The 21,396-nt window shown below is 36.8% G+C and overlaps 3 protein-coding genes across 4 annotated transcripts; 2 read left to right on the plus strand and 1 right to left on the minus strand.

The window, feature by feature from the left end:
* The first annotated feature begins 3,320 nt into the window (after positions 1–3,320).
* On the plus strand, positions 3,321–11,458 carry LOC133714780 (uncharacterized). 2 transcript variants are annotated; one of them, XM_062141032.1, is made up of 14 exons: positions 3,321–4,072; positions 4,250–4,336; positions 4,770–4,879; positions 5,409–5,459; positions 6,113–6,314; positions 6,749–7,063; positions 7,170–7,373; positions 8,001–8,486; positions 8,596–8,805; positions 9,050–9,238; positions 9,940–10,103; positions 10,255–10,407; positions 10,512–10,590; positions 10,753–11,458. In XM_062141032.1, the coding sequence occupies exons 1-14, from the start codon at positions 3,635–3,637 to the stop codon at positions 11,194–11,196; spliced, it is 3,132 nt and encodes a 1,043-aa protein (XP_061997016.1). In that variant the 5' UTR covers positions 3,321–3,634; the 3' UTR covers positions 11,197–11,458. The 2 variants fall into 2 exon arrangements, with proteins under 2 accessions (XP_061997016.1, XP_061997017.1); XM_062141033.1 differs by having other exon boundaries at positions 3,323–4,072; positions 6,113–6,284.
* A 3,508-nt stretch (positions 11,459–14,966) lies between these two features.
* On the minus strand, positions 14,967–15,605 carry LOC133716741 (uncharacterized). Its single transcript, XM_062143409.1, has one exon. The coding sequence runs from the start codon at positions 15,603–15,605 to the stop codon at positions 14,967–14,969; it is 639 nt and encodes a 212-aa protein (XP_061999393.1).
* Positions 15,606–19,390: 3,785 nt separating this feature from the next.
* LOC133716742 (uncharacterized) lies at positions 19,391–20,725 on the plus strand. Its single transcript, XM_062143410.1, has 2 exons — positions 19,391–20,027; positions 20,124–20,725. The coding sequence occupies exons 1-2, from the start codon at positions 19,391–19,393 to the stop codon at positions 20,723–20,725; spliced, it is 1,239 nt and encodes a 412-aa protein (XP_061999394.1).
* The last annotated feature ends 671 nt before the right edge of the window (positions 20,726–21,396 follow it).

A 21,396-nucleotide genomic window follows, 5' to 3' on the forward strand; every position in this document is an offset into this window, starting at 1 on the left:
CTGCACACCAGACGCAGAAGCAACGACGACATGAAAGAAGGAACCAAAGCAAGCCCGGCAAACTGGGAATGCACAGAGGAAGAAGAAGAGGAGAGGAGGAGGGAGGTGGGTGGAGAAGGAGAGTTTTTTAAACTATTATACATATATTATTTTCATTTGTAATATTGCAATACCATGCAAGTGGTCTGGTGGTTGGGCCTTTGCAAATGAAAGGTGTTGGTGTGGGTTCGAGTCTCCCCAACCTCAAAGATTGGAATTTATTTTGGATTTTTTCATATTTGGTTGGCCAGGGTCAGTTTGGGAATTTCACTTCCGTGTGGGCCCCACCTGGGCTGAGTTGGATCGCCACGTCAGCACCTAAACGGTTGAAATTGACTGATTTATCACGTATGGACCTATTGGATGGAGAAATAATAGTGTGGGGGTGTTTTTGATGAAATTGGAAGTCGGGGGACTGAATTGATGTTGGACCAAAAGCACAGGGTACTAAACAGTAATTAGCCCAAAAAAAAGAGCTAGAAATTAAAAAAACTAAACAAATATTTAAATAATTAATCATGAGGTACATAAAATAAACATTAAGAAAAAATGATTAATCTTCATTTTTTTTTGTAGAGCTAAAACAGAAAAATAAAAAAAAACCCGCAAAATAGTTTCCTGTTATTTTCTTGTTGATTAGAAATTAATTTTTAAAACTCAATACCTTGTGTTTAATTTTTTTTATTAAAAAAAATAATTTATGTTGTCTGATTAAGGAATGGATAATTTATAGAGTAATTAATTCATTAAATTAACTAAGATTTTTGTTTTAAAAATAATAGTTTGTTTGCAAATTATATGAGTGAGGTTGTTTGTGGAAATTCAGTGAGGTTGAGTAAGTAAATTTAGTATTTGAAAATTTGATAGGAGGTGTAAAAAGCATATGAGTTCCAGTGAGTAAATTTGGAAGTTCCAATAGAAAATCTCTAAAGAATATAAGGAATAAATAAATCAGCCAAAGGAGAGGCATTTTTTAGATAAAGAGAGAAAAGCATGCAGTGAGTCAAAATTGGTCAATTACTTGGAATCAGATCAAAAAAAGGTCAATTACTTGGAAAGTAACCTTCTCAAGCATTGGACTAAACGTGGCAATCAGAAAGCATTCATATGAAGCACTTAAAGAATGGACTCATGTCTAGTATTGGGAAGAGGTGTAGAATTTAGAACACTTTAGGAAATTGAGATTAGTTTAAGCAACATGATATATTTGTGAATAAATCCAAAGCCAAGACACATGATTTGAGTAGTATTGTTGGGACGCTCATTATAAAATTCAATTGGATCCATAAGGGGAAGTTCCTAATTCCCATTATCTTGACAGCTAGAAGCATCACGGCCTCTCCTCCAATTTCCTCAACTTGTCAAGTAATTTAATCAGCAATGGATTTCTTCCCATTTTGTTTATCTTTATGTTTGTCTATGATAGCAGCTTTGTCAGTAATTCAGTATAAACAATTTTTGCTCTATATATACTACTCAAAAACACTTATGTTTTATATGTTAATACTCTATTGCAAGGCTTTTTAACCTTTACACATTATGCAAACAGGTAACAACAATGGTAAAAATATAGACTGAAATTTCTCACATTTTTCTTTTTCAATAACAATCTCAAAATTGCTTAGAGACACACAAACAAACACATTTCCTACAGGTACAGTAGATCATCAACTTCATGACATACTCTACGAGATAGATTGTAATGTTTGATATTGGTACCAGAAAAGTCACTAGCAGAATATACTTTTAACTTCCATAAGAAGTTAATTGAAATATATGAGAAAATAAAAGTGAAATATTGCAATAAGCATGACATAGAATATTCTGCAATGAAAAATATCATACAATACTTTGTATTCTATATCATTAACTCCATCCATACAAACACTAGAAAACAACTTGCAACCTCAAGCGATGCCATTTCAACAATCTGAACAACTCCATCTTTCTGATCAAAACAATACCAATTGCAGTGTTTTCAATGGCAATACCAACTCCATCTTTTTTTTTTTTTGATGATTTACCAACTCCATCTTTGTGATAAGTCCATCGGTTCTTTCTTTCTCTTCCTTATTTTCAAAGCCTTCTCCTTTTCTTTTTCATGCAAAGATATTTATTTTTTATTTCCAAGATTTTTAGGTTAAGTATTTTGTAATGGGTGTTTCTAAATGTACCCAGCAAAAATCTAAGTATACCCAGCAAATTTTTTACACCCAGCAAATTTTAAATTTTTATTAAAATTTCTAAATACACCCAGCCATTTTCCCCATAATACCCTCAATCTCTCATCTTCAAAAAACCCAGCAAACTCTTCTAAATACTCCCAGCCACTCTTCTTTCATTATTGATTTGTGTATTACCCAAAAAGAAAGATGGAGAAAGAACAAACGCATGTACTATATGGTGGGAATTAACACAAAAAGAAAGATGGAGAAAGAACAAACGTATGACCTATGTGGTGGGAATCGAAATGGATAACTAGTCTGACTCCCCTTAATGAAGCCAAGTATAGGTTTAAGCTTATTATGTATAATTTGACTTCATAGGTTTTAGTTGGATTAACCCGATTTTTGATTTGGAGTTCTTGACTAGCCTAAGAACAATCTTGTTACAGATTTTCTAAACAAACCTCACAACGTACAAGATACATAACCCTTGTGAGTTGTGAAGCTTTGTCTCCTTCAATACTGTTGTGCCGTCATCAAGATCATTGGAATCGTCAACTTCGTCAGAGATCAATGGAGAATCAAATATGTCCTCCATTTCTGTACACTTTATTAAATCCAATACTTTATAAGAGTGGAAGATAAGTATGAGCGAGCAGGTTTGGGGAAACTGGGGACACTTGAATTATAACAATTTCTCTTTGTTTTTTCAAGTTTCTCTCACCAAAAATCCAAGTCCAGAGCTATGTTTTGTATGCATACTTACCAGCATGCTAAAATAGGAATGTAAAAGCTCTTTCCATTCGGGAGTAATTAAGGAAAAGAAAGCTCTTTCAATTCTCGAGTAATCAATGGGCAAAGAAGAGTTTTGTTGGGTTTGTGAAGACGAGGATATTGTGGGAAAAATGGCTGGATGAATTTAGAAGTTTTAATAAAAACTAAAAATTTATTGAGTATAAAAAATTTGCTGGGTATTACTTAGATTTTTACCGGATACATTTAGAAAGACCCTCCGTAATTTACAGACAATTGCCCAAATCGGATTAAGGCCCGAGTTTATAGCTGTTTCAGCCAAAGCAAATCATCTTTGTCGCGCATCATCTTTGTCGCGTCCAATTATTCTCTTAAATAACCAATTTTTTCCTCTCCAAACATATTTCGTCACTAAATCTATAACAAAATTCACAGTCCACGTCAAATATCAGACACCAATCCATCACCTAGATCACTGCTGCCCATCGCTGACCTCTCTTTTATTGACTTCACAAGCTTCCTTTGAAAAGAACTCACTCTATCCCGAAAAAGACCCAAGCTTTCGATTACTTCACTTTGTCGGCAGCACTGTTTCTTGTATTGGGTTCTTGATTCTTGATCTGGGTTTGAAGAATTTTGATGTGGGTGCTTGGAAATTGATGGGAAGCTAGCTAAAGATGGGTTCTTTGGAAAGTCCATTGAAGAGAGACCCTCTTCTTCGTTCTTCTTCTAACGGTGGTAGAAGTGACAGGCACTTGTTTTTACAGAGACCCAGATCGAGGTTTTCGAGGTTTATGCTCCTGAAGAAGCTAGACTACCTCCAATGGATTTGCACTGTGGCTGTGTTCCTCTTCTTTGTGGTTCTTTTCCAAATGTTCTTGCCTGGTTCGGTGGTGGAAAAGTCTGGGGCTTTAATAAGGAAGAATGTGGAATCCAGTTCTGGAGATTTGAGGTTTCTGAAAGAGTTGGGGTTATTGGATTTTGGGGAAGATATAAGATTTGAGCCTTCAAAGCTTTTGGAGAAGTTTCGGAAAGAAGCTAGAGAGGCTAGTTTGTCTTCTGCTTCCAATAGGACTCTGCAACATTTTGGGCTCAGAAAACCACAGCTTGCGGTGGTAAGTATGCAATTGGTTTTCAGATATTGCATTCTGGTTTGGATTAGTGTTTTGGCTACTTGAAGTTGTAATGTGTTGCATACCCTGCTTTGTTAACCTGTTGGGGTTCGACATGAGTGTGAGCTTGCTGTGATTTTGCACTGATTAGTCGGTTTGCTTTGTTTTTTTTACTTGAAGGTTTTTGCAGATCTGTTGGTTGATTCACACCAGTTACAGATGGTGACTGTGGCAGCTGCTTTACAGGAGATTGGATATGAATTTTGGGTAATTTGACTTTATGCATTTTATAAAATTTAACATCATGGTAACATAATGGAAATGTATTGGACTGCAAATCCTGGAATGACCATTCGACCTTCTTTGAAATGGGATTTTCCTTTGGGGGTGAGCCTCCTGGAACTGATGAAATTCAGGGAAAACATGGAACCGGTCACTATACTAGGGGGCCAAGACATGACTGCAACTTCTCTCATGGCCCCGGTTTCACTGGAAAATTGGAATGTACTAATGTGTACTACTAGTAGTCCTTTGGTAATTAGATTTGTCTGATATGCATGCCTCAGTGGTGGCGAGTAGTCTTTACGTTTTCGGTTGAAGTCTGTGTTAGACATATATTTACATGGCAGAACCTGTTATTGTACACCGAGGAGATGCATTCGAGTTTATTTATTTTATCTCGTGGTTTATAATGTCGCAGGTTTATTCACTTGAAGATGGTCCTGCACGTGGCGCTTGGAGAAGTTTAGGAGTTCCGGTTACCATTATCCAAACCTGTGATCAGCCAGAGATTGTTGTAGATTGGCTAAAGTATGAATTCAAATTCTAGTTTTCTCACACATCCTGAATTTGTTATATTATTTAATAAAAAGAATAATGAATATGCTCTCATGCTGCACCACATAACTTTGTTCGCTTCATTTTGAGTGCAATTACATTGTCTTAAATGGTTGAGCTTCATGAGCCCTTTTATCTTGTCAATAATGTGATATTTTTAATTAGCTTTTATGCTATATTTATAGTGCTGCTAATTTAGTATCGCCTTTATTCGACTTGACCAAAGCCCATGCTTACATCAGGATACAATTTTTTTTTTTTTGCATGACTTATCAATTTGCCATGATTATATTTGTTATGACTTTATAGAACATAAATGGTTAAATTTATGATGAGAAAATTTAGCATTACTTCAATTTCAGGGAAATAATGTGACTGACTGTGATGCTTCATCCATTTAAGTCAGTTTCGATGACTTGTTGCTCAATATTGATGAGCTATTTCAGTTCATTGGATCTAGTAAATTCTGGTTGAATCTAAGTAATAAGTATGTATTTTGCAGGTACAACGGCATACTTGTGAACTCTCTTGAAGCCAAGGGAATCTTTTCTTGGTAAGATATTTACATCAAAATTTCTGATTGACTTCCTATTTATTCTATTTGTCAACATTTAGTTCCATTATCTTCTCTGTGAAGACACTCTTAGTACAAGAACAAGTTATTTGATGTTATGGAAATCTCTTCTAAACTGCAGAAATGAGTCCAGAACTATGCTCTATAACAGAAAAGTCTTTCTAGGTGTGAACTCAACGGGTTAAAAAGAACTATATTTGGCCTTTTCTAGAGCACAATTGTATGCAGAGATTGCAAATGTGGGTCAAAGGGATACTAAACTCCTTCCTAGTTTTTATTATTTGTTTTCCAAAAAGACCATGGAGTGATTTCAGAGGGTGATGATATGATTTCTAGAAAAATTAAGCTTTAAATTTCTTCTTTAGCCGTTGTTGTAGACTTCTAATTTTTTTTTTTAACATCTTTGATCATCAAGACTTGGGTGGAAATTTCTGTATCTGTTTTTTTTTTCACAACAAAAACTTCACCCTTTTTGTAATTTCTGTAAAAATGTGTTGCCGCAATTCATTTTCTTATTGAGACTGCAGTTTGCTTTGCATATCTAGTTCTTTAATTAGTTGATACTTTTGTATTCTATTTGTTCCATCAACAACTACTGTATCAACCAAAGTCAATGATTTTACTTGTGACAGTTTTGTTCAGGAACCTTTCAAGTCTTTACCTCTCATATGGACAATCCATGAAAAAGCACTTGCTACTCGATCAAGAAAATACTCTTCAAGTAGCCAGACTGAACTTATAAATGATTGGAAAAGAGTCTTCAACCGATCTACTGTTGTTGTCTTCCCAAACTATTTCCTTCCGGTAAATTTTTACTGGAAAAGTGATTTTGTAGTACGTATTAGTTTCAATTTTATCATTCCACCACAATATATAGAATGAAAAGGGTGATTTACCTTCTATTAGACCTGATCAGACATGTTGTGGTGGTTTTAGTTCAGCAGAGAGAGATTCTTAATCCTGCAAAAAAAATTCCTTTTTGTTTATGTATATGTATATTCTCCTCAATTGAAAATCATTTTAGAAAGAGTACTTTGTAGATTGGAGAACAGCCTTTAGTGAGAGAGGGGGGGTTGGCGCTTTATGGTAGAGGTCTTGGATTTGGATCTTGCCAAGCATAAAGAAAGAAAATTTTGTGGCATTTTAGTTCAGATGTGATATCAGTTAGGAAATGCTGTAGATATGAACAAAGCACTGATTGGTGAGTGAATTTGTAGTCATGCATCTAGTACTAATACTAGAAGTTTGATTGGTATCTGCTTGTGCAGATGATTTACTCCACATTTGATGCTGGGAACTTTTTTGTTATTCCTGGTTCTCCTGCTGAAGCTTGCAAGGCAGATTCTATTGTGGCTTTAGACAAAGATCATCTGCAGGGCACCGCTGGTTATGAGCCCGAAGACGTTGTAATTACAATTGTGGGAAGCCAATTTCTGTACAGGGGCTTGTGGCTGGAGCATTCCATTGTTCTACGGGCTTTATTGCCGCTTCTTGAAGACTTTTTGTTGGATAATAATTCATCTCGTCTCAAAATCATTGTTTTGAGTGGAGACTCAACAAGTAACTATAGTTCGGCAGTTGAGGTGGGTATGCGGGCTATGGCTCAATTTATTTGGGGATTTTAATTTTTGGTAGGAAGTTTGAGGTGATAGATTATTCTAGACTTCTTATTGGTTGATCTGATCTCAGGCCATTGCTTACAACCTAAAGTACCCGAGTGGCATTGTGAAGCATGCAGTGATTGATGTGGATGCAGACAATGTTCTAAGCACATCCCATCTTGTGATATACGGATCCTTCGTGGAAGAGCAATCGTTTCCAGACATTTTAATCAAAGCCATGTGCCTTGGGAAACCAATTGTTGCCCCAGATCTCGCCATGATCAGCAAATATGTATGCTTCATACTCTTTCCCCTGATGACTAAAATGTCTCACCGCTTATTGATTTTTATAAATTAATGACAACTTTGTGAATAACTTCTTTTCTTTACTTGGTACTTATTACGTCCTTGCAAATTGCAATTAGTTTTTTTTCTAGCTGGTACAGTAGCTCCGAACACATTCCATCCTCATCGTTTTGCTTTTGCAAACATGTTTTTAATGCTTATGCTGGTCTTACAGTCTGAGATTGTTTGCAAATTATTATTGTTATATTCTGATTTCTCATTTGAAAGAGTAATTGCCACCAATTGACTTTCAGACCCTTCACAAAAATTCCTTTTAGACAGGAAGTTATTTAGAAAAGTTCCTGTTAGACTGGAAGTTATTTAGAAGTTAACTCACTCTGCACTATTTCTTACCATAATGGTTAAGGTTCTCTGAAATCTATTGAATTGCATATGGTTTCTAATTGGCTTGGATTTACTTACATGTGGGGCATAAATTGTTTTTCCCATGTAAGGCTGACTGCCTGCAAAATTTCTCAAACACCATCTCTACACTTTAATTTTTTTTTTCAATTTTTTTGAAATTTATATGTTTTGTTAGCAGACTGCTAACTGCATTGGCAATGGTAATTAGGTTGATGACAGAGTGAATGGGTACCTTTTCCCCAAGGAAAATATCAGGGTTCTTTCACAAATCATATTACAAGTGATTTCAAAAGGAAAGCTATCACCTCTGTCTCGCAACATTGCCTCGTTGGGGAAACGTACTGCAAAAAGCCTGATGGTGTTGGAATCTGTTGAAGGATACGCTTCACTTCTCGAAAATGTTCTTAAGCTTCCATCAGAAGTATCACACCCTAAGGCTGCTGCAGAAATCACTCCCAAATGGAAAGAGAAATGGCAATGGCATTTGTTTGAAGCAGTATCGAATTCATCATATCTGGATAGAAATTTGAGAAGCCACGCATTTTTAGATGTTTTTGAGGAGCAGTATAATCATACTGAACAACAGAAGCTTAATTCTATAATTGGTTCCAATCATTCATTTATATACAGTATATGGGAGGAAGAAAAGTACACTGAGATGGCTAATTCGAAGAGAAGAAAAGAGGAAGAAATGGTAAGGAATGTTGTGGGCCTTTTAGTTATGGATTAAATCATTTTGTGGCTTTCACAAAATTGTTTTGTCTATTTATATATATACATACCCACCTCGATTCCTTGTGCAGTTAAAGGATAGAAATGATCAATACCATGGAACATGGGAAGAAGTATATCGAAATGCCAAAAAAATTGACCGCACCAAGAATGATTTGCATGAAAGGGATGAAGGGGAGATTGAAAGGACAGGGCAACCACTGTGCATATATGAACCTTACTTTGGGGAAGGGACCTGGCCTTTCTTACACCTAACCTCTCTTTATCGAGGAATTGGGTTGGTGAGTTGTCTAATTTGTCTTGTCCTTTTGTATTCATATTAAAGACTTGGTTGAACAATATATACTGATATGAAAGTATCTTACTACAATTGTTTTGTCCCAAAACAAAATGATGTGAGAATATCTATGTGGTTTTCTTGAAAGCTGATGTTTAAATCTTTTATCATTTCTTCACTATTATCAATACTGTAGAGAAAGCCTTTGAAATCTTTCTGACTGCTTTCATTAAACAAAATTCTTGTAGTCCTCTAAAGGTCGAAGACCTAGAACTGATGATATTGACGCACCTTCTCGTCTTCCACTTCTTCACAACCCTTATTATCGAGATCTGCTTGGAGAATATGGAGCCTTCTTTTCTATTGCAAACCGAATTGACCGTATACATAAAAATGCGTGGATAGGCTTTCAGTCATGGAGGGCAACGGCAAGGAAGGTATTAGATATCTGTGTGTGTCTCTCTCTCTCTCTCTCTCTCTGTGTATTAACTTTTTCAGGTGCTTTACACATGATATTGACAAACTTTTTTAGGTGCTTTACACATGTATCTCTCTCTTTCTTTTTCTTTTTCGGAGAACAAGTAATGAAAAATTCAGTAAATATAATGACATAGTATCATACTCATCTGACAGGATTTAAAACATGTGGATTTTCTGTCCAAGAAAAAAAACCGTGTTTTTTTATTCCCTTTTTTCTTTTCTTTTTCAGAACCATTATTTTGTTTTTTAAGCACCTCATATAGTTATAATAAGAGGCGTTCTATGATGACACCAACTATCCTAACCAGGGATACTAAACAGATGATTGCTGCACATCATATGTGTGTAATCAAGTACACATATATAATGACTGCTTCCTCATTATGCTCATCCCTCTTATTTCTACCGGCTCTCTACACATGGGTATGACTTCAGTTGCTTGAAAAGATAAAAAGCAGTGAAAACAAATGAATTGTATATTGAATTCTGAATGTGTTTGCCCCATGTGCATTGAAAATTGGTGGCTAGTATGTTGAAAGCCAGATAAAAAACAGAATGTACAAAGGTTTCAGCAAGGCAACGCATTATTTTCATCTTTATGCCTTGCATAAAATAAGTTCCTTCATTCCCTTAAATTTAATATGTGGGATTGAAACAGGCATCTTTGTCTGGAATAGCTGAAAATGCATTGTTAAATGCTATTCAAACACGGAGGCATGGAGATGCACTCTACTTTTGGGTTAGCATGGACAATGATCCACGAAATCCCCTGAGGCAAGACTTTTGGTCATTCTGTGATGCTATAAATGCTGGAAATTGCAAGTAAGACATGAATCCTTTAGATGATTTTTTTCGTGTGTATGTTCTTGTAATTTCTTTAGATGATGTCGTAAAATACGTGCTCACAAGTCTTCCTCTCCATGTGTCTGGAGACTTGATCTTTGAACTAATTTCTCCATATGGTAAATTGAAGGGTTGCGGTTTCTGAGGCTCTTAAAAGGATGTATGGCTTGAAGTACGATTTGGAATCTTTACCACCAATGCCTGTAGATGGGGACACGTGGTCTGTCATGCACAGCTGGGCTTTGCCAACTCGGTCCTTCCTAGAGTTTGTAATGTTCTCTAGGTAAAGATATTGCACTTGTGGATGTCTTTATGGAGATGCTATACATTACTATTGACTGAAAGTTATTCTTGTAAGGTTGTTGATGTGAGATTTTTGATCTGCAGAATGTTTGTGGATGCATTGGATGCGGAAATGTACAATGAGCATCATTCAAGTGGACGCTGTTATTTGAGTTTGTCAAAAGTAATTTGCTTCTCCCTTGATCAGTTTTCTGGCAGATACAACACACGTTTATCTGAAAACAGCTCCCCCGATTAAGATGCTCTTGAAGGATCCTAGTTTATAAAAGACATCTTTATCTATTGGTTTGATTTATTTAATTACAGTTATATTTGCGAATTGCAGGACAAACATTGCTATTCACGGCTTCTTGAGCTACTTGTTAATGTTTGGGCATACCATAGTGCGAGGCGGATGGTATATGTGAACCCTGAGACTGGTACAATGCAGGAACAGCATAAATTCAAGAGCCGAAGGGGTCATATGTGGGTCAAATGGTTCTCATATTCCACCCTAAAGAACATGGATGAAGACTTGGCTGAGGAATCAGATTTTGAACACCCCACGAGACGGTGGCTGTGGCCATCAACAGGGGAGGTCTTCTGGCAAGGTATGTATGAAAAAGAGAGACATTTACGGAATAAGCAGAAAGAGAAGAAGAAGCAAAAAAGTAGGGAAAAAATAGAAAGAATAAAGAAACGGACTCACCAGAAAGCAATTGGGAAATATGTAAAGCCCCCACCAGAAGCAGCAGATAATTCAAACACGACAATGGTTACGACTATTTAGTAATCAAACTGACTTTTTTTTATTAGGATCTTTCCAAGTAGAAGCTCATTCGATCATTCTTTTTTCCCATCTGATTTTAATTTTTTGTGAGGAAGGGTGCACATAGTTGTAATCTGTATGTGAGGCTTTGTATGTAAAAACTGCACCCTTCTGGTTCTGGTCATCAATGTCAATGAGTGGTTGTAAATGTATAATAGTTTTACTTGTTCTTTCTAATCCCTTTGGTTTCTCAAATACATTATTCCGAGGAAAAGTTAGTACATATGGCAAAGTTAAAACTTACCTTACCAATATTCAGAGACTGGGGACGTAAACTAGGTCTCCACCTGCAATTGACATGAGAATGCTCCCATTTGCTTCTTCAATTAAGATGAAGATATTTTACAAATTACATCTCTTGGGTTTTTCATTTTCTGTCATCGATCAATGTATGTATGTATTTTTATTTTTTATTTTTTTGATTGAAAACAAGTGAACAAACTCAAAGTCTGGCAGTCTCGCGCTGGAGTATGTTTCATTCTATCCTGTGAAAAAAAAAAAATTAAGTAAACAAAGTTAAGTTGTAGCAGTTCAGCCTTTGCAATCTTTTGTTTACAATGCATGTGCAATGACGGAAGACAATGTTGCAGATAAACTTAAAGTAAGTAGAAGTAGGGTGTGGGAGCGAAAGCGCACTCATTCATATTTGCGACCAACTCAAGAATTGAGGCACCTATCTTCCTTATTGGTTCACATCTTGAACAAAAAATTATGTGGGATTAGCGTATTGCACCCGCTAAGTGCGACAGCCACACTCGGCCACGAAGAAGAGCTTCTATCATATCTTTATATGAATCATCCACGTACAACGGTACGAGTTCATTCCATGACTTTTTCCAAGAGACGCAAGCACCAATGTGGATAACAAATCGGATACAAATAGTTTTATCAAATTTGAAGGAAATTAGATGTTGATAGATTCCTTGTTTTTTGGCAAAGAGATGTTGATAGATTCCTAAACCCGCACGAGCTTATTACTTCCTATGGCCCCTGCCATGAAATGCCTGCATCCCATTCTCTATATTGTCACCGAGGATAAAGAGGTGGAAATTTCAAATGTGACTCAGAAAGCGGTGGGAAATTGCGAATGGGACATTGACAATGAGTCAACGATGGACCATGTCCCATGGAAGTAGGTGACACTAATCAATCAACTTTCTCGTCAGCCTGGTTGGACATGGTCGACTAATCACAACATATGATATAGCTGATTCAGATAGTGACAATAGCTAGCTGTTGGCTTAATTAAGGGAGGGTGTCCAAAAAATGAAGAATACGACGTTTGAATTTGGGTATTCCGAATTTCAGTTTTGCTATCTAGTTAGTTATTTGTTTCTACTTGCGGGTAGGTTTTTCTCTCTTCCCATCTTGGAATTGCTCTGAAGCTGTTCGGACCTCAAGTAGGCTCTAATCCTCACTTTGGTTGCTTTTAGCTTTGGAGTTCAGGTTTTCAGTGTGACTATAGTGAACTGGTCGACACAGCCAGCAAAAGAAACTCTCTGGGCTAAAATTAAAGAATTTAAAGTGTACATGTAATTTCCTCGAAATGACATGCAATGGCCAATGGAATCGAAAACTAGGAACAAAAGTGGAAGAGCAAACAAGGGTGTGTGTGTTTAATCGTCAAAAAAAAAAAAAAACAAGGGTGTGTTTAATTCATTGACCACGACTCAAGTCACTCAACCTGTTTGATTAGACTATCTTAATAAAAGCTATGGCCAGCAACTAGAGGATCAATGAAAAAGGATGATCAGAACAGTAGAAAAATAATTGATCGAAAAGGTGATAAGAACCGGGATGGATTGTTTATAATGCACCTTCCATTCCACACTTGTCCTATTATTATATTTAATTTTAACTTGTTCGAAAAGCTTTACAGTTCATTAAGATATATCTTACCCGGAAAATTTACTAATAAAGATACTAATGCAAAACAAAGGTGGTAGGGTCTGAGGGTGATCTGTTTGGAAATCTGGACTGATAAGTTGTCATACATGACATAAGAATGGAGAAATGAAATGGAATTTTTTTTAAAAATCATTTAATGTTTGATTTATACATACAACATAAAGGAACAACAACTCTCTATCTGAAACTAATTAAACGATGAAATCAGGAGTATCCTATTTATAAGTATGCAATTGTTTTTGTAGTTCATAGGACTATGACATTATTGCCGTAACTATAGTTATTATTAGGAAGGAGAGTGGGGATCTTATGTCTATCACCGGTGATTCCCGTGTTATATAATTTTAATTTTATGAAATAAAGATTTTCTTTCATTAAAAAAAATAAAAAAATAAAAAGAGCATGTCCAAGTCCAACAGAGCTACCTATTGTAGCTTGCTTACTATGTTGGCTGTTTCTTACTAACACTGATTACCTTCTTGATGTTGTTGTTGTTGTTTTTTTTTTTTTTTCTCTTCAAATTAAACTGTGGCTGGAGATGAGATAGCATGCAACATCCCCTTTACAAGCCAAATATTGCTAGTTATGTATCTTTCACGAGTGAAAAGTTTCACTTAAAATTTACGAGACAGTTGATTAGGGATTTGCTGGTATATTGCTAATAAAAGATTAACTTGTTAAATATTGCTAATAAAGACGTTCTTGATGGAATTGCTTATGGTATTGCGATGTTTGCTATAGCTTCATTTTAAATTTAACTGAATTAAAATTATATTTAATTAAACTCAAATTACATTTAATCGAATCAAACTTACTAGATTGACAACAAATTTCTTTATAAACTTGTAAAAAGTGCACCACGTGATGTGGTGTGTTTGTCGAACGGCTCCATCCCGTGGCCAGCAGATTTGAGGGACCCTTTGGGTTCGTGCGTCTGCGGTGCAGTGGACTAGTCTGGCTTTGCTTGGCTTTCGCCGCAATGTCGGTGCAGGTGTCCTGGCGCTGGGATACCACTGCATGGGTGTATGCGTTACTAACAGCTAACTACCCAATCAAAATAAAAAAAACTTGTAAAAAGTCGTAAAGGTAGTAAATAATACTAACAACTAATATTACACAAAAAAGGACCCACGATACAAGAATAAATACAAACTTGTTGTATTTGTAAGTGTATGTATGACATACATGTATGTAATATACAACTTCTCATTTTTGATTAGTATGTTGAAAATGCTCTTAAAACCAAACTAAATCTCAAATCTTGAGTAGCTTGAATTTTGCACGCAACTCATTGAATTTCGAACACGAGACTAGAGACTTGGAACCCAAGTCCAGTTGAGAGAGAAAGCTTGTGAACTTGAACTCAAGGCTCGGTATGGAGCTTTGCCCGGTCTGTGGTTCGGACCCGAGACTCAAACTCAAAACTTCAAATCCTTATCTCCGACCACGTCTGGAATCTGGATCATGCATTATGAATGAAAAGCCTACTGGCTTGAAAAATAAGATTCAACGAAATGAAGAAGCATTTGTGTGTACAATCGTCGGTATGCATAGGGGCGTAACTAGGATCAAAAGTTTGGAGGGTCCAAATGCAATTTTTCATGAAGGTAAATACGAACTATTCAAAATAACCATAAAAACTAATTAGCAGAGAAGTAATTAATAGTTTTATACCAGCATTTATGTTTTTTTTTTTTTTTTTTTTTTTGATCGAAAATGAATTCATTCATTTATCAACGAAATACTACATCAAGGAGTATATAGTGGCCTCATTAAACCCACCACAACGATTGGGAAGAGTACCACACTCCATTTTAACTTCATTACAAAGACTCATCAACTAGAATTGGAATAAGCCAATCTGGCGCCATCCTCCACCAATAAGTAGGGAAAGGTAGAGATAACGCGACTTTTGCCACACAATGAGCAGCATTATTACACTCTCTTGGGATGTACCCCCAACTACAAAACTGAAAAGAACTTAAAAGTACCTTGGCTTCATCAACTAGTGCACCATCTGAACTGAGGTCTTCCTGATCAGAGTTTAAAGCCTGGAAAATGTTCTGAGCATCACCTTCTATTTCCAATCTAGTAAACCCCGCTTGTAGACAGAAATGCAATCCATTGACCAGAGCTAGAAACTCACATGTTTGTGGACTCACAAAACCCACCATTGGGACAGCCAGGACCCCAATACAAGTACCATTCTCATCCCTGCAAACTGCTCCCGTACCAAAAACCCCTTTGGTTACCTCCAGCGCCCCGTCGATATTAAGTTTGATGACTCCCCCACTTGGTTTCACCCATCTCCTTTGTCGCTGCCCAACCAACCCCATGTCATGCATCCCATCTTCTCCCAACATGTTACCCCTACCCATCTCACCATTACCATCCCTATTGCCATAATTACCATAGAAATCCCACCACGCAGCAGCTCTCACCATTACCATCCCTATTGCCATAATTACCATAGAAATCCCACCACGCACCAGCATTTATGTTTGAAAAAAAAAATTAGTATGAGAAAAGCTTAAATATTTCATAATGATTTAATAGTTTGCAAAACAAAACACTGTATAATTTAAGGTCCAACCAAATATTAATTATTTTGAGATGTGATTGGTTGATATATTAACTTTAGGTGGAGCTGGCGGGTTTCGTGCAGATTATGTTACTGACCTAGCCGCTCTCTGCTAGGGTTTATCGAAGAAAACTTTTCTTCGACAAAATCTTTCAATTTACCCAAACTCGATGGCGGATGCCATCCCTAGCCTTGTGGATGCTTGCCTCCTCTTGGCACTTGCTGTTGGCTTGACAGATGGACCGTCTCCGGTACTGTTCTGTTCACCGCCTGCATCGATGAAGTGGATCAATAGAGTTCGACCAGATTTGCCTTCTGATCTCTGGCTTTGCGAACCGCTGTACAAAGACGAGGCTGGACGTGGTGGGGATATATTGGGTGAGCCTGGTGGTGGTGAGATTGAAGGTTTTGGTGACGGTGGTCGTGCAAAGGTGGAGGAGACTATGATGGGCTTCTGGTCTCGTGCGGCTGGTGTCGAGATTGGAGCCTTGCAATTGGATTCTCATACTGGGCGGGATGTGAAGGGGAGCGACTCAAATGCGTTAGCTCTTTCACCGGTGAAGCTGGTTACGAACGTCGACGGTGAGTCGAGGTTGAAGGACGAGGAAGCTGGTGGTTGTGATGGCTTTCGATCTTCGAATGCAGGAGATGTCGTCAACTGGCCGTGCTATCTCGGCGGAGGAGGCTGCTGCGGCGGCGTGGAGCAGGTCGGTGGCATAGGTGAACTGGAGCAGGGCGGGGTGCCCTTAGCAATTACAATTTGGACTCTCTAGGCTTCATTCTAGACTGCGGGCTGGGCTTGGGTGGGTTGGACTCTAAACTTTGGGTCCTGGGCCTCCTTAGTTCGGGGTGTGGAGGATGATTTGTCGTCCTCTAATCCAAATATTGTTTAATTTCATTTGGGTCGCAAAATCTAGTTTGCTCGGTTGATACATTTTATTTAACTTGCTTCTGAGCTTCTAGGTTTTGTTAGAATAAAGGTCTCCTTAAAAGATGGGTGTACCCGGGAGTGCGAGGTTCTGTTTGTTTAGAATAGGTCCTGTGTATGTCCTAAATGACGGCTCTTTCTATCAGCCCCTCAGAAGTGTGTCATTTCTGGTACTGCTTGCTGAATTATAAAATTGACTGACTTCCTTCGATTCAAAAAAAACTTTAGGTGGAATAAGTATGATATATATTAATAATTTATGAAAAAAAGAATTTAATAATAAAATATTAGAAAAAAAGTGTCGGGTTCCGGACACGCCCCCAACATAGATCCGCTCCCAATACATGAACCTGCAATATAAATTATGACTTGTTCCTTGACTTCTTCTACCTGAAGGAATCAAGCAAGGCTATGTGGAAGGTGTCATTAACCTGATTATAATATCTTTTTGCCTTTTAATTTGGTCTATAAATGATCCAAGAGATTTTGCTTCGACGACAAATATTACTCGTTACTTAAGACCACACAGGCTGCATATATACCATGGCCGATCTTCAGTATCAAATGCGCCAAACCCTTATCGTTCACGAACATAATTCCTTTACTGTCACCTTCAACATTCTTCTAATCAATCTCGCAGCTTCCACTTCCACTCATGCCATTCTCGCTTTCCTCGTCCCTATACTCGTCGCCTTTATTCAAATCAAGTTCCCAGGAATTTCAGTACTGTCTTCTCCCTTCGAAACACATCGTAACACCACCGTCGTCGCGATTACAAGCTTACTTGCATATTGCTTGATTGTTGGGGTTAGGGTAAGGTTTCCAGCTAGGGCTCGTACTTGGTCTAGATTTGCCCTTTTGTTTTCTGGTTTGCTCTCTGTTGCTTCACTGCTTTCAATTTTGCTCCCAGATTCTTGGAACCATGTGCCATATATGATGTACTTCATTTATGTCATAGGGGAGGGTTTCCAATTAGTCCGAATGCTTTGTCGACAAGCGGGCCGACGTCAAATGAGATCGAGGCGCACACTGCTCCCTTTGAGGGTAGAGCTAGCGGAGATTCATGAGTTTGCAGCACGTGCATGAGAGCTAGATCGAATTAGCTGGTGTATATATTTGTTTTCTCGCCACAGTACGTAGAAGAATATTGGCAAGTGAAGCTTCGTTTAGATAACAGTAAAGTAGAAAAATGAACTGAATTAGCTCGCGCGATACCGAGAGATTAATATCGCCTAATTTTCTATTATATATATATATATATATAACTTATAGTATAGTACTGTACAATCGATGATCAAACTATGTGTATAAAGTAAATCACCAATAAAGTTGGTTCTGAAGCAAACTCTAAATACACACACACACAACTTTCTACCTAGCTACTTCTTAATTTTTTTTTTTTCTAGTGTGAATTTTTTTTTTTGTCAAGTTTAGTGTGGATCCTTAAACTGCCAAACAGTAAGACTCCACTGCAGTTTTAATTTTATCTAGGAAAACAAGCCTATAGATTTCAGTTTTTCGAATCTAATATATGAATCATATTTTCTTCCATATATGTATATGAAGTCAAAACCACGGGTACATACACTGAAGATCGATTCTTAAAGTACCAAAATTTAACTTCATAAGGTTCCAAAACAGCAAATGAATCAATCATGTACGGAAAGATTAAAAGCTATATAAAAGAAAAGCTCTTTTAGGATTCAAGTGGCATTCATTACTCGCAAGAAAGAGCTAGTGCGTACTTTTGTTTTTTCCGCTGTTTTCGTGCCAATCATATCCAGTTGATTGCAACTTTATAATAGCTTAGACTGAAGTTTAATTTGCTAATGGTTACTTTGGATATAACTCATATAAGGTTAGTTAATTGGGCTAAACGAAATGATGAGACGAGACAAAGACTTATAAGAAACTATTGTCAATGGCCTAGTGGTTCTTGCCTAGTTGGGTGTGCTCCCCAACCTAGGTTCGAACCCCGAAGCTGTCAAAGTGGCCAGACACTGTGCTGCAATGCACAGTTGGAGTATCTCACATGCGCCGAAGGGATTGTTGGCGTGAGTCACTCTCCATAATTGTAGGAATTGTAGTATAATTAAGATTATATAGTTAAGAGCATCTTTAGCAATGCTAGCCATATTTTAGTCATTTTTTAGCTAAAAAGTTATTTTGGCTAGCCAGTTTTAAAACACGTCTGCACCAATGCTCTCTATTATAGCTAACATTGAATATTTAATTTTGAATTTTGAATTTTGAATTATAAATTACATAACCCTAATTTTTCAACGGCTATTTTTTATTATGTGAAAAATTGATCTCAACGGCTACTTTTCTTGGTGGTCAAATTGATCAGTTCTTTGCTTGCTAAGAGCAAAGATAGATATCTATTTTCATATCAGATATGATCTGCTCTAAATTAAAGTGAAACTAAATCTTTTGTGCAAGAAAATCATATCAAAGAGATATATATTAGGCTAACCAACATCATATTAAAAAAGATACATATTTTGCTAGCAAATCATATAAAAAAGATACACATTCATTTGTGAGATATGTATATTTACAAAAGATTTGGCAAAGCAACAAACAATGGAAGTTGATCATTCTCATTTACTTGGAAAGATTAGTTGCTTGCTTGACGAACATGCAAAGCAATAATATATATTGATACCCAGTTTTTCAATCTTTCATCTCATATCTCAATTTCATTTAGTCTAGACATCTCATTTATATTGTGTCCAATGGCGAGTCAATCCATAGCAAGTCGTTGGATACGTAAGAGGTTCCTGAAAAAGAATGACATTGCGGATGAAAAATATGAAGATGATCTGATTAAACGGGTAGTTGAGGAGAGGGAAAGACCAGTACGTCGTGGTTCAATCAAAGGTAGGATTGTTGTTCCTCGCTATATAACTAAAGGTCATGAAAATCTCTACCGTGACTACTTCGCTGATCCACCTATATTTTCTGATAATGTTTTTCGGAGAAGGTTCCGAATGAGACGCCATGTTTTTCTTAGAATTCAAAATGCAGTGCTTTTATGTGATCCATATTTCTTGCAAAAAAGGAATGTTGCGGGAGCTATCGGCTTGTCATCATATCAAAAGATAACTGCTGCACTACGAATGCTTGCTTATGGAGTTCCAGCAGATTATGTAGATGAATACGTTCGAATTGGTGAAAGTACTGCTCTAAAGAGTCTTAAAAGGTTTGTTAATGCTGTAGTTGTTATGTTTGGTGATGAGTACTTGAGACCACCAAATAGTAACGACATAGCTAGATTGCTTTCAATTGGTGAAAAACGTGGATTTCCTGGAATGTTGGGGAGCATAGACTGTATGCATTGGAGATGGAAAAATTGTCCATCTGCATGGCAAGGTATGTATTCTGGTCACTACCATGAACCAACAATTATATTGGAAGTTGTAGCTTCATACGATCTTTGGATTTGGCATGCCTTTTTTGGATTGCCAGGATCTCACAATGATATCAATGTGTTAGATCGGTCTTCTTTATTTGATGACCTAGCCACAGGACGTGCTCCTCCTGTCAACTATTTAGTTAATGGCAAACCGTATGATATGGGATACTATCTTGCTGATGGTATATATCCAACATGGGCGACATTTGTAAAGACAATACCAGCTCCACAAGGAAATAAGAAGAAACACTTTGCTAAACAACAGGAGGGAGCAAGAAAAGATGTAGAGCGAGCATTTGGAGTACTCCAAGCACGTTTTGCAATTGTACGAGGACCAGCACGTTTATGGAATCAAGAGACACTTAAGGATATCATGACAGCATGCATAATAATGCACAATATGATTGTGGAAGACGAGCGAGATGATGACCACTATATTAGAAATATTGGTCGAGATCGTGATAGTGAAATTGATCAAATCATTGAGAATTATGATATAGTTGGAGAGCCTTCAAATGTATTACCATCACATGAGCGAACACAAACATTGATGGAGTTCATTGACAACCATCTCCGCATTAAAGATGGGGAGACTCATTCTAGACTACAAGGCGATCTTATCGAACACTTATGGCAGCTACATGGAGGAGAATGAATTATCATTTTGTAGTACTCATTTTAGTTATTGGTTTCTGTTTCAATTACACAATTGAATAAAACACAGTATTTGTGTTGAATTTTACATAAAAATGATGAAATTGTTCTGCATTAAATTTTTGAATTCAATACAAGTTATCTGATATGAGCAATGCATAAAGAACAGTACTAAGTAATCTTGAATGTTTGAATTCAATACAAGTTATCTGATATGAGCAATGCATAAAGAACAGTACTAAGTAATCTTGAATGAATCTGTAATCATTTCAAAACTTTAAGAGAATAAATAAATTATTGAAACTCTTTCAAGTCTTATGAAGAGAACAATACTAAAGATAGAAGTACATCATCAGCTCTCAATGTAGCTGAAAATGTACAACTTTCTGATACGCTCAAAGCAAGCGCATAATTTAACCCTGAAAAGATCGTTAGTAGTATAAGCAAATAGGGATCGTTCTATTCCGGGGATTGAGGGTACACCTGTCATTGTCAAACAATTAAACAATTAAAATTAAAACAAAGTATAATATTTACAAATGTATTCACAAAATATAAACATTTTACACGAAAAGGGGGGATTTTGTTTTTGGTTTTTTCGAAAATGAAACTAAGTTAACAAAAACAATTAAAATGCAAAAACATAAAAATACGAATGGAATGAAGGAACAA

This window comes from Rosa rugosa, chromosome 6 (genome assembly GCF_958449725.1).
Source record: "Rosa rugosa chromosome 6, drRosRugo1.1, whole genome shotgun sequence".
Lineage (NCBI taxonomy): Eukaryota > Viridiplantae > Streptophyta > Magnoliopsida > Rosales > Rosaceae > Rosa > Rosa rugosa.

Bases quoted from the DNA above. Each gene is read 5' to 3' on its own strand.
- LOC133714780 (XM_062141032.1), top strand. From the start codon at position 3,635: ATGGGTTCTTTGGAAAGTCCATTGAAGAGAGACCCTCTTCTTCGTTCT. The intron at 4,880-5,408 runs GTATGAATTCAA...TGTATTTTGCAG, and splicing joins ATTGTTGTAGATTGGCTAAA to GTACAACGGCATACTTGTGA. The intron at 6,315-6,748 runs GTACGTATTAGT...CTGCTTGTGCAG, and splicing joins ACTGGAAAAGTGATTTTGTA to ATGATTTACTCCACATTTGA.
- LOC133716741 (XM_062143409.1), bottom strand. From the start codon at position 15,605: ATGGCAATAGGGATGGTAATGGTGAGAGCTGCTGCGTGGTGGGATTTC.
- LOC133716742 (XM_062143410.1), top strand. From the start codon at position 19,391: ATGGCGAGTCAATCCATAGCAAGTCGTTGGATACGTAAGAGGTTCCTG. The intron at 20,028-20,123 runs GTATGTATTCTG...TTGGATTGCCAG, and splicing joins TTGTCCATCTGCATGGCAAG to GATCTCACAATGATATCAAT.